General features: G+C 44.0%; 1 protein-coding gene across 1 annotated transcript in view; it reads left to right on the top strand.

Annotated features, from left to right (window-relative positions):
• cacna2d1a (calcium channel, voltage-dependent, alpha 2/delta subunit 1a) overlaps window positions 1-16,693 on the top strand; it is a 217,053-nt gene extending 200,360 nt beyond the window's left edge. The window contains exon 38 of the mRNA XM_061912205.1: window positions 16,085-16,693. Within this exon, the coding sequence (XP_061768189.1) occupies window positions 16,085-16,090 (6 nt within the window). The 3' untranslated portion in view covers window positions 16,091-16,693. The remainder of the gene's footprint in view (window positions 1-16,084) is intronic.
• The last annotated feature ends 297 nt before the right edge of the window (window positions 16,694-16,990 follow it).

Genomic DNA, 16,990 nt, shown 5'->3' with positions numbered 1-16,990 from the left:
GACATTCTCCCAATCCTCTGCTGTATCATCCATGTATCCATGTTGGTATAAACTCAACTCGTTGTGTTTGGAGGAAGAAGAATACTGAGTTGCATCCCAAGAACACCATACCTACTGTGAAACATGGGGGTGGAAACATCATGCTTTGGGGCTGTTTTTCTGCTAAGGGGACAGGACGATTGATCCGTGTTAAGGAAAGAATGAATGGGGCCATGTATCGTGAGATTTTGAGCCAAAACCTCCTTCCATCAGTGAGAGGTTTGAATGATTGACCAAATACTTATTTTCCACCATAATTTACAAATAAATTCTTTACAATTCCTATAATGTGAATTCCTGGATTTTTTTTACATTCTGTCTCTCACAGTTGAAGTGTACCTATGATGAAAATTACAGACCTCTGTCGTCATTTTAAGTGGGACAACTTGCACAATCGGTGGCTGACTAAATACTTTTTTGCCCAACTGTATATAATAATCTGGCCAGAAATGGTACTGCAATTACGGTCAAAATGCTGTAGTCCCCGCTCCCTGACTGAGGCTGCCAAGTACTTAGCCGAATCCAGCTGGATCCACTGGGCTACTCCAAGGAACTTCATACTTCCACTGCCTCTCACTGGGGGTTGAAGTGCTGGGACCATAATAGCTGAATAGACAAGAGTTTTGCCAGTAACAAATCTCTAAACAACACATTTTACACAGAAATTAGGCTATTTTTCAGGAAGAAGTACGTCATGCTTGCATAAAATATCACAACAAATGGCAATTATATGGTTGTCCGTACTTTCAGAAAAAACTAAAATAAACTGCTACCAACGCTAGCAAAGGTTATATTGGTGAAACTAAGTAGAGCATGCTTAGCAGCTTAAAGGCCTACTGAAATGAGATTTTCTTATTTAAACGGGGATAGCAGGTCCATTCTATATGTCATACTTGATTATTTTGAGATATTGCCATAATTTTGCTGAAAGGATTTAGTAGAAAACATCGACGATAAAGTTTGCAACTTTTGGTCGCTAATAAAAAAGCCTTGCCTGTACTGAAAGTAGCAGACGATGTGCGCGTGACGTCACGAGTTGTGGAGCTCCTCACATTGTTTTCAATCATAGCCACCAGCAGCTAGAGCTATTCGGATGGAGAAAGCGACAATTTCCCCATTAATTCGAGCGAGCATGAAAGATTCGTGGATGAGGAAAGTGAGAGTGAAGGACTAGAAGAATAAACAAAGACGAGGGCAGTGGGAGCGATTCAGATGTCATTAGACACATTTACTAGGATAATTCTGGAAAATCCCTTATCTGATTATTGTGTTACTAGTGTTTTAGTGAGATTATATAGTCATACCTGAAAGTCAGAGGAGTGTGGTGACCGCCAGTGTCTCTGATGGAAGCCATGGAGGAGCCAAGAAAGTCGCAGCTGCCTCTTTGACAGCTGCAGCAGGAACGACACAAGCTCTGCTCATGTTTACGGTAAGAGCCGACTTATTACCACAATTTTCTCACCGAAACCTGCCGGTTGACATGTAGTAGAGAACCATGTTCACTTGACCACTCTGTTCCATATTAAAGCTTCACGACACACAAAGAAACATCGGCTGTGTTTGTGTTGCTACAGCCGGCTGCAATCCACTGCTTCCCACCTACATCTTTCTTCTTTGACTTCTCCATTATTAATTGAACAAATTGCAGAAGATTCAGCAACACAGATGTCCAGAATACTGTGTAACTATGCGATAAAAACAGACTACTTTTAGCCGTGATCGGTGCTGGGAGAACATATCCGCGACGTTTTCAACTGGACACTTCGCGGGAAATTTAAAATCGCAATTTAGTAAACTACAAAGGCCGTATTGGCATGTGTTGCAATGTTAATATTTCATCATTGATATATAAACTATCAGACTGCGTGGTCGGTAGTAGTGGGTTTCAGTAGGCCTTTAAAGTACACCCAAAATTAAAGAGGAAACATTTTACCAAGGTATGTCTATAGTTTACCGTTTTCAAACCTTTCAGATTGCCATATAGCTTGGTACATGTAGTCCACAATATGCAAACACAAATGGGGAATTATTTTATCATGCGATTTGTCTGTCTCCATACGTATAATGTTGGAACGAGGGCTGGGCAATATGGCCTTTTTTTAATATCTCTATTTTTAGGCCATGTCATACACAATACATATGTTGATATTTTGCCTTAGCCTTGAATTAACAGTATGATGATTCTATGTGTCTACATTAAAATATTCCTGTTCATACTACATTAATATATACTCATTTTAAACTTTCATGCAGAGAAGGAAATCACATCTAAGTAAATATACCCAAAGTGTATTTATTAAACAGTTATCAAGCAGTGGCACAAACATTCATGTCTTCTCAAAACAAAGTGCAAGATTGTCAGATACATTTTAAAACAAGCTATTACTGTACTTTTGTGCATGATGTCACACAAGATATTTCTTATAACTGTCACATAAAAATGAGCTGCATAATAGGAAATCAAATCACAATGTGGTGGGTTACTACGGGCACTATCTCCTTCTGTTGTTGACTATTTTTTCATATGGTGTTGATGTGGAAATGGTTGCCTCGGCATTTTGTTGGTGTGGCACCGAACGGAGATGTTTTGACATGCAGAGTTTCAAGCACTCTTCATTCTCTAGCGGGTGACTTTTTAAATGATGCTACATATTAGCAGTAATGCTACTTTTTGTAGCAACGCTTTTGCCTCACACTTCACAAATTACGGTTTTAAATCACAAGGTTTTCCAAAATACAAACCCTGTTTCCATATGAGTTGGGAAATTGTGTTAGATGTAAATATAAACGGAATACAATGATTTGCAAATCATTTTCAACCCATATTCAGTTGAATATGCTACAAAGACAACATATTTGATGTTCAAACTGATAAACATTTTTTTTTTTGCAAATAATCATTCACTTTAGAATCGGATGCCAGCAACACGTGACAAAGAAGTTGGGAAAGGTGGCAATAAATACTGATAAAGTTGAGGAATGCTCATCAAACACTTATTTGGAACATCCCACAGGTGTGCAGGCTAATTGGGAACAGGTGGGGGCCATGATTGGCTATAAAAGCAGCTTCCATGAAATGCTAAGTAATTCACAAACAAGGATGGGGCGAGGGTCGCCAATTTGTAAGCAAATTGTCAAACAGTTTTAGAACAACATTTCTGAACGAGCTATTGCAAGGAATTTAGGGATTTTAAAATCTATGGTCCATAAAATCATCAAAAGGTTCAGAGAACCTGGAGAAATCCCTGCACGTACGCGATGATATTACGGACTGTTGATCCCTCAGGCGGTACTGCATTAAAAACAGACATCAGTGTGTAAAGGATATCACAACATGGGCTCAGGAACACTTCATAAAACCACTGTCAGTAACTACAGTTGGTCGCTACATCTGTAAGTGCAAGTTAAAACTCTACTATGCAAAGTAAAACCCATTCATTAACAACACCAAGGAACGCCGCTGGCTTCGTTGGGCCCGAGCTCACCTAAGATGGATTGATGCAAAGTGGAAAAGTGTTCTGTGGTCTGACGAGTCCACATTTCAAATGACATTTGGAAACTGTGGACGTGGTGACCTCCGGAACAGAGAAAAAAAATACCAACATGTTACTGCCATATTTATTATTGAAGTCACAAGTGCATTTTTTTTTTTTTAACATGCAGCTTGGAATTTGGGACATGCTCTCCCTGAGAGAGCATGAGGAGGTTTACATGGGGGTGTAGGGGGTAGCGGGTGGTGTATATTGTAGCATCTCGGAAGAGTTAGTGCTGCAAGGGTTTCTGGGTATTAGTCCTGTTGTGTTACAATGCAGATGTTCTCCCGAAATGTGTTTGTCATTCTTGTTTGGTGTGGGTTCACAGTGTGGCGCATATATGTAACATTGTTAAAGTTGTTTATACGGCCACCCTCAGTGTGACCTGTTTGGCTGTTGACCAAGTATGCCTTGCATTCACTTGTGTGTGTGAAAAGCCGTAGATATTATGTGACAGGGCCGGTACGCAAAGGTAGTACCTTTAAGGTTTATCGGCACTCTGTACTCTCCCTACGTCCGTGTACACAGCGGCGTTTTAAAAAGTCATACATTTTGATACCGATAATTCTGAAACCGATACCGATAATTTCCGATATTACATTTTAAAGCATTTATCGGCCGATAATATCGGACATCTCTAGTAAGGAGTGCTATGCTGCGTTTAATCGTAACATAGCTGCCACAGAAGACAGAATGTTTAAAAAGTGATACAAAACATGCAGGAGTCGAAGAAAACAAGGACATTCCACATGCTGGCAACCAGCAGGTGACTGTGGTGAGTCTGAAGCCACATCAAACCTCGGTACCGCTTAGCGCACGGATCAAAGTGGTCTTCTTCCCACACGAGGTGCACTCTTGCTCCGACATATGAGAAGAACACCTTGCAACAGTTAGCTCCAGTCCATACTCTGCAGTTAAAAACAAACACGACCAGAACCTTCCAACAGCAAAAAAATAAAAAAAAGTTTGCATTTAGTTATCCAGCTCCTCTGTTGGCTACCTGTGCTGCTGAAAGAATGCCAAGCTTTCACTTCTTGTAATCTAATATCTAGAGACGCACAAGATAAGACGTCGCCGAGCCTCAGGGCGAAGACATTTTGAGTGAGGGCGTCACGGTTATAAAAGATATTTCTAAACATATCAATCTCCGCTTGGCGCAAAAAAAAAAAGCCCCCCTCCGTCCCCGGGGCCCGTGACTATCACAAGGTATTTATTAGGCTGCTTGTGATTGGCTTTTGAGGGCCAGCCAAAAAAAAAATGCCTGCACTGAGGTGTTGGATAATGCACTGGACTCACCAAGCTGCCTGATAACGACACTCTCGCACCACAAGAGGACAGGAGCAGGAACATGGGGTGTTTTTGTCCTAATAAGTATAAAATGCCACATCCGGTCATATATTGCTTTTCATTGGTAATCAAAAAACAGAATAATCCAATTGATTTGTTCCAGGCACCCCAAAAAAGATTTAATTTAGATTTACATGTAGAAAACAATGTCAGACATGTAGCATACCTTTTATTTTTATCCAAGACTCTTGTTGGCGAACACAGCGATAAAGCACAGACGGATTAGAACATTATTTATTCAATTCAATACTGTTTCTCGCCTTTTTTTTTTTAATCAAAGTGCTAGCACTCACAACTTTTTTTGACCTCATGGTGGGTTATTTTGCAGCCGTAATCGATAGGAAAAAAAGGACAGAAACAAAGCCATCACTGCTTGAGATTCTTTGTTTCGACACTGGCTTCAATTGAACAAAATGCGGGCAAACGTAATAGTTTGTTACACACAATTTTTGGCCATACGATAACCGAGACAGTATCTGGAAGCTTGGGAAAACTTTTGGCAAAAGTTATTGAGAACCGAATCATACAAAAAAATGGGCGAAAACCGAGTTACCACTACAAGGCGTCGTCTAGTTGCACTGCAAAGCCGCTTCTAGGATACTAAACCTCACCAACATGGCAGAAAATAAACTACAATAATACTCCAAGTAGTATTATCACTGGAGGACTAAAGGAAAAGGAATGGCTACTGCTACACACTGAGCAGAACTACAAAAGAAGCTAACCGGTAAAGCTTCATAGTAAAGTAAAAGTGATCAATAATTTTGATACCTAGTAAAGAATATGTATTTAAACGATGCTTTAAAGGGATTGGATCAATATTTTACTCTTTTGTATTACAAAATTATTTTGGGGTCTACAATAACAAATATAGTCCTTGTACTGCTTGCCTGTGTATCGGCTGGGGACATCTCTGCGCTGCTGATCCGCCTCCGCTTGGGATGGTTTCCTGCTGGCTCCGCTGTGAACGGGACTCTCGCTGCTGTGTTGAATCCGCTTTGGACTGGACTCTCGCGACTGTGTTGGATCCATTGTGGATTGAACTTTCACAGTATCATGTTAGACCCGCTCGACATCCATTGCTTTCCTCCTCTCCAAGGTTCTCATAGTCATCATTGTCACCGACGTCCCACTGGGTCATTATTGTCACCGATGTCCCACTGGGTGTGAGTTTTCCTTGCCCTTATGTGGGCCTACCGAGGATGTCGTGGTGGTTTGTGCAGCCCTTTGAGTCACTAGTGATTTAGGGCTATATAAGTAAACATTGATTGATTGATTTTAGTAAAAACTGGATACATGGATGATACAGCAGAGGATTGGAGAATGTCATGTGGTCAGATGAAACAAAAAAAATAACATTTTGGTATAAACTCAACTCGTCGTGTTTGGAGGAAGAAGAATACTGAGTTGCATCCCAAGAACACCATACCTACTGTGAAGCATGGGGGTGGAAACATCATGCTTTGGGGCTGTTTTTCTGCTAAGGGGACAGGACGATTGATCCGTGTCAAGGAAAGAATGAATGGGGCCATGTATCGTGAGATTTTGAGCCAAAACCTCCTTCCATCAGTGAGAGCTTTGAATGGTTGACCAAATACTTATTTTCCACCATAATTTACAAATAAATTCTTTAAAATTCCTACAATGTGAATTCCTGGATTTTTTTTTCCACAATCTGTCTCTCACAGTTGAAGTGTACCTATGATGAAAATTACAGACCTCTGTCATCTTTTTAAGTGGGAGAACTTGCACAATCGGTGGCTGACTAAACACTTTTTTGCCCCACTGCATTTAGTCTTTTAGCAAGTTAATTTTTGTGCCCTAATAGTTGATGCACTTGCCCTAGAGTGTGTTTTTCAACATCACCAAAGTTTCAGGTGCGTGGAAATCACAGACAGTGCAGTCATTTGTTCGTCACTTTGCATCGGCGAGCACATTAAACTTCTTATGACCGTTGCAAGCTCGCTCGTGTGCGCGACGGCAAGGTCAAACTCTAGTCCGGCTAATTTGCCGCAGACGAAACCCGACTCTGTTAGCCCACAGCCAGCGTTTCAAAGCTGCAGGAAATCTATTAGCACCTGGCGGGACTCCCTGGTGCACCTCCGCCCCCCACATCACCTCCTCAGGCCCCGCCCAGCTCCATAAAAAAGCCCTCCTGCCGTGACACTCAAGCTAAGGGAGTCGACGTGCTCCGATGTGTGTGTCTTCGCACACGTGGAGCTAGTTAGCGGCCATGCCGCAGCTGCTCCGCTATTAGACGCACGTACGGTAGGCGGTGTCCGAGCGCTGACTCCAGGTCAAGTCAGGATCCCTCCAATATGCCAGCACAAAAATGGAACAAAAAATGTGCTCTTTTTATGAGCTGGCCCGCAGTGTGTTTGCATAAGATTTGGCATAAACAATCCCCGGGGCAACTTCCTTCAAAGTCCATTTTTCATTTTCTTCTCAGAGTATTCCCGCTCGCCTTGAGAAACGTCCCCGGACGCTCGATTGAGGCTGGCAACAATCGAGGGGTCACGAGTAGTTTACGGCAGCCGACATGTCCTTTGCAAACCTTTCTGTTCTTCTTCCTTCCACTTTAGTTCAGGTAGTGACCTCAGGCTTTCTGTTCTAGAAATCTTTAGAATAAGGGTCTCAGACACGCGGGCCATTTGTGGCCCGCGAGACGTTAATTTGAAAAGTTCTATTTTGGTTTCATCTGACTACATGACATTCTTCCGATCCTCTGCTGTATCATCCATGTATCCATTTTGGTATAAACTCAACTCGTCGTGTTTGGAGGAAGAAGAATACTGAGTTGCATCCCAAGAACACCACTCCTTCTGTGAAGCATGGGGGTGGAAACATCATGCTTTGGGGCTGTTTTTCTGCTAAGGGGACAGGACGATTGATCCGTGTTAAGGAAAGAATGAATGGGGCCATGTATCGTGAGATTTTGAGCCAAAACCTCCTTCCATCAGTGAGAGCTTTGAATGGTTGACCAAATACTTATTTTCCACCATAATTTACAAATAAATTCTTTACAATTCCTACAAAGTGAATTCTTGGATTTTTTTTTCACATTCTGTCTCTCACAGTTGAAGTGTACCTATGATGAAAATTACAGACCTCTGTCATCATTTTAGGTGGGAGAACTTGCACAATCGGTGGCTGACTAAATACTTTTTTACCCCACTGTAAGTGCCTATGTTGTCAGCATTAGAGAGACCTTTTAAGACCAGTAAGCAGGGAAAAGACTTTCTTTTTTATCAGTTACAGGCCCCAATTATAGAGACTAAAATCGGGTTTTGAGCTGGTCTGATTTATTTTTTTTTTTTTTTTTGTGCACAGTAATGTCAAGAACGCACTCAAAACCTTTCTGTTCAAATACCGACCCCGATTCAAATTTTCCAGGCCTAAAATCTTAGGTGAACAGACGTGATCTACAGGGGTGGGCGTATCAAAATCAATGTTGGTAGTATCGATACCAAGGTGGGTGTTTGTATCGGATTGCTACTAGCGTGATAGGATCTAAACTTTGGTTGCAATTTTTCTTCCGTACATCCAGCAAATTATAAAATTTTCCTCACTGAGTTGTGTGAAGTGAATTGTATTTATATAGCGCTTTTCTCTAGTGACTCAAAGCGCTTTACATAGTGAAACCCAATATCTAAATTACATTTAAACCAGTGTGGGTGGCACTGGGAGCACATGGGTAAAGTGTCTTGCCCAAGGACACAACGGCAGTGACTAGGATGGCAGAAGCGGGAATCGAACCTGCAACCCTCAAGTTGCTGGCACGGCCACTCTACCAACCGAGCTATACCGCCCAGTTCTAGCTCTTCCCTCCCAGTTTTTCTTACGTTTGTGATCGGCATTAATCGGCAAAGGCAATCACCTACTTTGTCACGAAAATCAGCCAATACTGATGGTGTCCGATCGATCAGCACATTCATAGGAAAGGGAGGAAATAATGGCGATATTGGGACAATTTTCAAAAGAAAACGTGCCTCAAAACATGAAAAATAACGGAGAAGGTCTGAACACAGAATTTACATGCAACTGCGCAAGCTAGAGGTCAGTATGTTCTCAACAAAGCAGACAAGGCTTTCTATAGCTTCTTGTTTGGCTATTTTACGTACCATGTCACAACTAACAGAGCAAGAATGTGGATAGTGTCAGCGTTCCCCAGAGACATGAAGAGTTTTGGTTGGTACACATTTGGGACAAACTCACTCTTCACACACCTCAAACCAGAGAACAATCTTGTGAATTAGATAGATGGATAGTACTTTATTGATTCCTTCAGGAGAGTTATATAGTTTCATTATATAGTTAGAAATGGGAAAATCGCAACAAAGACATCCAGATTGTCTTCATGCGTGTACCCACTTTGGACATTTTACTCAGGCGAAACGACATCCTCCTCATCACCCGGACGACTTGATATCTTTTAGTCCAACAAACGTTTTACATCCCGTGCAGTTCATGGACGCTTTTTTATTTCATTTACGTTGCGAAACATTCTAAATCGTCCCTGAACGCCACTCTCCTCAAGTTGCGCAGTGGACCATAAAGTACAAGCAGAGCCCCGAAAAGGAGGTCTTGGCATCCACCGTAGCAGACCCGGGAATTCTAGACCTTGTCCCCCCCTGAGGCTGATGGGTTCTGAGACTCGGAGCCAATTTTTGGCCAACATGTTCCACGCATCACTTCTTATGTTGCGCATTCCTGACGACTGCATGCCTCGGAAGCTTTTTATCTCACCCCGACAAGAAAAATTTCTATGGAAATTACAGATAGAAGCCAAAGGTCAGCTGGCTCTCAGAGTCCTGTCTCTTGTCCAAACATGGATTTACACTATCAGGAACTTCATGACTGACTTTGGATGAGTGACTAACGTCTCCCAGAGGACGCGCTATAACATATACAGTAAGTTCTGTTGCTTCAAGCGCGGCTCTGGTACAGGATTTATGCCTGCTGCTTTGGAATGCATGCCGTTACAGGTGATCTGGTGTTCCACGGGCGATGCAACTTTGGCTCCAGGCCTTCACTTGAAAAGACAGATCAGGGATTATCACCGTCCGTCAAGTACCGGCTAGACAAACCCAAATAAATCAGATTTTATGCCTGCGAAAAATGGGATTATCTAAATCAACTGTTTGGGCGGTCAGCGGGCGCACTCCCCGCTTACCAGCCCGCTCATGTGCACAGTCCAACCTAATTGGATTTATGTGCGGGAATGTTTTTCCAAAGCCGCACTTGTGAAAAGCGTCCACATCTGCTGGCCATTAGCGGTGGACATAACACACATCAGAGAAAGGAAAGCCCCCGACGCCTTGATTCATTGGCCGGGGTTTTATAGCGGCAAAGGAAAATGGCTCTTATCTCTCGACCCTCGTTGTTTGTCCTTCGGTCATCCAAGCCTGTCAGGTTGCTCCTCTTCCATTTTTACTCTGTCCAACGTCTTTTCCAGCTGCCGCCGCACCCCAGCCTTTCTGTGCTTGGTGCCCCCCCGTCCAGACGGTCATTTATCTACGCCAACAGGACTTCCATCTCTTTAAGATTGTTCCCCGAGGCTGGGGCGTCCTCCCTCTACGTTTCATCTCTAAGCGGGCACCGGGCGAAGCAAGCAAGGGGGTCTGAGAGCCCCCCTTGACCCCTCATCTGTCATCTGCAATGGGAAAGGCACCCGCCTAATTGGGGGGGAAAGCGTCGGGGGGCTGGGGCGGTTGTTATTCTAGTGTTGGGCGGGTCAGAGGTGAAAAGGGGGAGATCACACCGGTGATTAGCCTCCTTCATGTGCGATAGTGGAGGCCAGCTGGGGTGTAAAATAATTACTGCTTTGTGGGATGGTCAGCGCTGTATTGGTCACACCCCGGGTCAGTGCGCAAACTGCACAGTGAGAGGGAGTCTTTGTTATCCGGGCAAACTTGATCTCCACTGACGGAGAGCCTACTACCGGTATTGTAGTCAGCTGGAGGCGTGTCTTAATGAAATTAAACAATGGATGTCCGCTAACTTTTTGCAACTCAACGCCAAAAAAACGGAAATGCTGATTACCGGTCCTGCTAGACACCGAACTCTATTTAATAATACAACTCTAACATTTGACAACCAAACAATTAAACAAGGCGACACGGTAAAGAATCTGGGTATTATTTTCGACCCAACTCTCTCCTTTGAGGCACACATTAAAAGCGTTACTAAAACGGCCTTCTTTCATCTCCGTAATATCGCTAAAATTCGCTCCATTCTGTCCACTAAAGACGCCGAGATCATTATACATGCGTTTGTTACGTCTCGCCTCGACTACTGCAACGTATTATTTTCGGGTCTCCCCATGTCTAGCATTAAAAGATTACAGTTGGTACAAAATGCTGCTGCTAGACTTTTGACAAGAACAAGAAAGTTTGATCACATTACGCCTGTACTGGCTCACCTGCACTGGCTTCCTGTGCACTTAAGATGTGACTTTAAGGTTTTACTACTTACATATAAAATACTACACGGTCTAGCTCCATCCTATCTTGCCGATTGTATTGTACCATATGTCCCGGCAAGAAATCTGCGTTCAAAGGACTCCGGCTTGTTAGTGATTCCCAAAGCCCAAAAAAAGTCTGCGGGCTATAGAGCGTTTTCTGTTCGGGCTCCAGTACTCTGGAATGCCCTCCCGGTAACAGTTCGAGATGCCACCTCAGTAGAAGCATTTAAGTCTCACCTTAAAACTCATTTGTATACTCTAGCCTTTAAATAGACTCCCTTTTTAGACCAGTTGATCTGCTGTTTCTTTTCTTTTTCTTCTATGTCCCACTCTCCCTTGTGGAGGGGGTCCGGTCCGATCCGGTGGCCATGAACTGCTTGCCTGTGTATCGGCTGGGGACATCTCTGCGCTGCTGATCCGCCTCCGCTTGGGATGGTTTCCTGCTGGCTCCGCTAGAACGGGACTCTCGCTGCTGTGTTGGATCCGCTTTGGACTGGACTCTCGCGACTGTGTTGGATCCATTGTGGATTGAACTTTCACAGTATCATGTTAGACCCGCTCGACATCCATTGCTTTCCTCCTCTCTAAGGTTCTCATAGTCATCATTGTCACCGACGTCCCACTGGGTCATTATTGTCACCGATGTCCCACTGGGTGTGAGTTTTCCTTGCCCTTATGTGGGCCTACCGAGGATGTCGTGGTGGTTTGTGCAGCCCTTTGAGACACTAGTGATTTAGGGCTATATAAGTAAACATTGATTGATTGATTGTTGGTATGTCAAGGTACAAAGAAAGTTATCTGTCCCTCAAGTACCCTCAACACTGAGACTAATCATTGGACCCAAGTTGCCTGTAAGGTTCAATATTAAGATGGCTAATACAGAAACATAAAAGTTACCCTCTATTGCTGACAACTTTGGCACTTATTTCATAGTTGTGGACCTAAAAAATGTGTCTACAGGTAAAATTTCCTACAAAATAAACACAATAGGGATTTTAAAGGCCTACTGAAATGAGATTTTCTTATTTAATAGCAGGTCTATTCTATGTGTCATACTTGATCATTTCGCGATATTGCTATATTTTTGCTGAAAGGATTTAGTAGAGAACATCGACGATAAAGTTCGCAACTTTTGGTCGCTAATAGAAAAGCCTTGCCTGTACCAGAAGTATGTGCGCGTGACGTCACGAGTTGCAGGTTTCCACACATATTCACATTGTTTTTAATGGGAGCCACCAGCAGTAAGAACAATTCGTACCGAGAAAGCGACACTTTCCCCATTAATTTGAGCGAGGATGAAAGATTTATGAATTAGAATATTGATAGTGAAGGACTAGAAAAAAAATTAAAAAAGCGACAGCTCTGGGCGACGGCAGTGTGAGCGTTTCAGATGTAATTATACACATTTACTAGGATAATTCTGGAAGATCCCTTATCCGCTTATTGTTTTAATAGTGTTTTAGTGAGATTTTAATGATTGTAAAGACATACCTCGAGGTCGGATGGCTGCGGTGAACACGAAGTGTCTCAGAGAGAAGCCGAGGAGCCAAGCTCACAGCTGCCTTTTAAACAGCTGCAGCAGGATGACAAATAATCCAATGATTTCTCCGGTAAGATATATATCACAATTTCCCCATCCAAAAACAAGCTAGTTGACGTAGAGAAAACATGTTCGCTTGACCGCTCTGTGTTAAAGCTTCACAACAAACAAAGAAACACCGGCTGTGTCTCGGTGCTAAAGGCAGCTGCAATCCACCGCTTTTCTACCAACTGCATTCTTACTTATAGTCTCCATTATTAAATGAACACATTGCAAAAGATTCAGCAACACAGAAGTCCAAAATACTGTGTAATTACACCATGAACAGAGACGGTAGTAGTGGCTTTCAGTAGGCCTTTAAGCTTGTTTTCTCACAAGTTTCAGCACATTTTCAAACGCCCACTTTTCGCTCCAAAATTTGACCTATAGAAGACTAAGAGTAATTTTATTCTGCAAAATTCGTGTTTGGTTGCATCTTCATCCCGAATGAAGTAATTTTTGCACAGAATTTAAAAGAATGATTGCAAAGAAGTCAGCCTGCATACATTTCCAAATGATAGGAATATGAGGAAAGTATGGACTCCTCCAATTACCGTATTTCCTTGAAAAGCTGCCGGGCATGTAGTATGCGCCTGCCTTGAATTACAGCCGGGCACAACTCACTCCCCTAATTAATAAGCGCATGCTTACTTTTACCTTCGGGTCAAATTTGTGACGTCACTAGTGAACTTTCCCCTACCGTCATTTCAAAACGGTGGAGGAGTCTTTTTGCTTTTACTGTGTGTAAACCAGGGGTCTTGTTCCACAGCCATAAAGATCACACTGATGGTTGTGATATAAAACAACTTCAACACTCTTAATAATATGCGCCACACTCTGTGAACCCTAACCAAACACATTTCTGGAGAACATATGCCCTGCAACACACCACAAACGCAACACACCACAAACGCAACACAACACCTACCCACAATGCAATGCATCCACGACTCCTGGCTACACTGTCCATACACCCGCTGACACCAAAGCCCCCCCGCCCCTCCGTGCGTTGGTTGAGGTGGGCGAAGTTGGGGGCGCGTGTATAATATATCCAAGAGACACGGATACACGGCATTATGGGTAATCCCTATGCTGCGTTTAGAATGTGCCACAGAGCCAGTGCTCTCCAGAAATGTGCTTGGTGTGGGTTCACAGAGTGTGGCGCATATTAGTAAGAGTTTTAAAGTTATTTATATCACAAACATCAGTGTAAAAGGCATGGCTGTTGACCAAGTATGCATTGCAATCTCGTATAAAAAGCAGTGAAATGCATGCGTCCGGCCGGCACGCAGACAGCATGGTGTAAAAGTGAGCGCGATGATATGCTGCAGAGCAGTGATCCCCAACCACCGGGCCGCGGACGCAGAGTAATTTTATATTATTTTTATTTTTTTTATCACACTCAATTTTTTACTGCGTGCCATTGGTAAGCGCAGGGGTGAGAAGAGGTTTTAACATCATTAGAGCCTGCTTACTTTTACCGCATGCTTTGAATAGGTGCAGGAGTGAGAAGAGGTTTTAAATTAATTAGCGCCCCGGTAGCTATTCAAGGAAATACGGTAAATTTACTCTTGCAAAATGGGATGAACCTAGCGAGGGGAACATGCGATTATGTGATAAAACAGTTTTACATGCCTTTATCCACACTCTCTATGGGGGGAAATGTGTTGCACTTCTGCGAGTGACGAGGCGCCGTGTCAAGTCTGGTGATGGAAAGGGGACATTCCAAATCGTTAATAGTTAGTTATCGGCCAGTTACACGAAAACTATTTGTTTGTATTGGAAATTAATTTTCAGGAGCAAAACCATACCACTCGGAAAAGGGTGGAGTGCCATCTCCGGGTTGGGGAGGAGACCCTGCCCCAAGTGGAGGAGTTCAAGTACCTAGGAGTCTTGTTCACGAGTGGGGGAAGAGTGGATCGTGAGATCGACAGGCGGATCGGTGCGGCGTCTTCAGTAATGCGGACGTTGTATCGATCCGTTGTGGTGAAGAAGGAGCTGAGCCGGAAGGCAAAGCTCTCAATTTACCGGTCGATCTACGTTCCCATCCTCACCTATGGTCATGAGCTTTGGGTCATGACCGAAAGGATAAGATCACGGGTACAAGCGGCCGAAATGAGTTTCCTCCGCCGGGTGGCGGGGCTCTCCCTTAGAGATAGGGTGAGAAGCTCTGTCATCCGGGAGGAGCTCAACGTAAAGCCGCTGCTCCTCCACATCGAGAGGAGCCAGATGAGGTGGTTCGGGCATCTGGTCAGGATGCCACCCGAACGCCTCCCTAGGGATGTGTCTAGGGCACGTCCAGCTGGTAGGAGGCCACGGGGAAGACCCAGGACACGTTGGGAAGACTATGTCTCCCGGCTGGCCTGGGAACGCCTCGGGATCCCCCGGGAAGAGCTAGACGAAGTGGCTGGAGATAGGGAAGTCTGGGCTTCCCTGCTTAGGCTGCTGCCCCCGCGACCCGACCTCGGATAAGCGGAAGATGATGGATGGATGGATGGATGGAAAACCATACCACACCAAACCAAATTGTTTAAAAAATTTCGGTCATCTGGATGCTCTGGGTCCTTTCAGGGTACCACCCCAGTGAGACAACCCCTCAAGATATACATTTGGGTGGCTTTTTCAGACCTACACCTCCTATTTGACCATTGTTCAGTGTCCATGGCTAGTTTTGTCTTTTTCTTCACGGCGGAAGACGAGCAACACTGGGATTAATCAGCCAAAACCAGGCCAGGATAAGAATCTTTAAAGTTGTCACTCAGATTGACGGCAAATTAGCAGGTACTCTTCGGGGAGTTCACTAGCTTCGTGTTCACCTAGTGTTTAACCCAGCTTTCCAATTAGCAATACTTTTGGAATGACGTCCACCCAGATCCTGGACCTCAGGGGGTCCTTGAGTGGAAGCACAATCGCTGGAAGTTAATACTCCTGTTGCTGTGGCGTGTTTAGAAAAAGAGCTCCAGCACCTTCAGTCCTTGGATGCATAATCAAGACTTAACATATCTACCTGGGGGGCTTGAAGCCCATTGGACCGGGGGGGGGAGGAGGGTGACGTGCAGTTCAAAGGGTTGGTATGCACGACACAACAAAAAGTCTGGATTTCTTCTTTGGGCTGATTGACAGGTGTGATGTGAGCATGGTGTAGAGGACACCTGCTGCACCAAAGCCGAAGTGCCCCGCACACGTTCTAATGAGGGACGACCAGGACGTCTGGCATTTACCTCCTCCAAGCATTCCTCCTCTCTGGAGGGCCCTAAGCGCCGCCACCTATTAACGGCTGAAATGTGGTTTTCCTGTCAAATTCGGGTCTGTCCCGTTGGCTGGTACCTGGACTGGATGACTTCCAGCTGCACCACCTAAACACACTTTTCCCTGCCCTTTGTGTTTTACTTGAAGTCGATCCTACTATTCCCAATCTCATCTACAACGTGACCACTTTGTCCTGAATGCCGCAGTGATTGATTGGAAGTCAGTTTTGAGGCGCTCTTCTACCTGAAGGCTGACCCTTTTTTTCGAGGCTGAGATCCCAGCGAGGTGGCGCCAAGGGATCTTCGGCACGCGCCGCCAAGAATTCCATCTGTTTTTCCACGGGAGCCAAAGTGACGGCCACAGAGAGGATCCTGTCAGAGAGACGCATGGTCTTACCATCATCGCTTGTTGGCGACAAAAAGGTCATGCGTGTTCATCGCAAACTACGCTTCCAAGGGTGGGATTGTGCCATAACACATTTGTATGTCTCATAAATCAAAAACAAAAAAGTTCTTGAAAGATTATTCAGACTATAAAGATATTTCATTAATGAAATATGCTTCTGCAAAGTTGTTTTTTGAATGTAAGTGCTGCCTGGTAAAGCCTAATAGTACATTGTCGCATGTTAGTCATTGATTGGAGTCCAGGTGCCCGACAGCAATGGCCAGAGGGTCAAAAGTCAAAAGGTCCATTGCAGGGTCCTAAAGACGAATGGTGTAGGCTACAAAATGAACATAAAAAAACAAGTAGCATAAACAATGCGCTCAATAACACTCCTGC

This window comes from Nerophis ophidion, linkage group LG10, assembly GCF_033978795.1.
Source record: "Nerophis ophidion isolate RoL-2023_Sa linkage group LG10, RoL_Noph_v1.0, whole genome shotgun sequence".
In the NCBI taxonomy this organism is placed as follows: Eukaryota; Metazoa; Chordata; class Actinopteri; order Syngnathiformes; family Syngnathidae; genus Nerophis; species Nerophis ophidion.
This window is presented reverse-complemented; position numbering and strand designations above follow the sequence as displayed.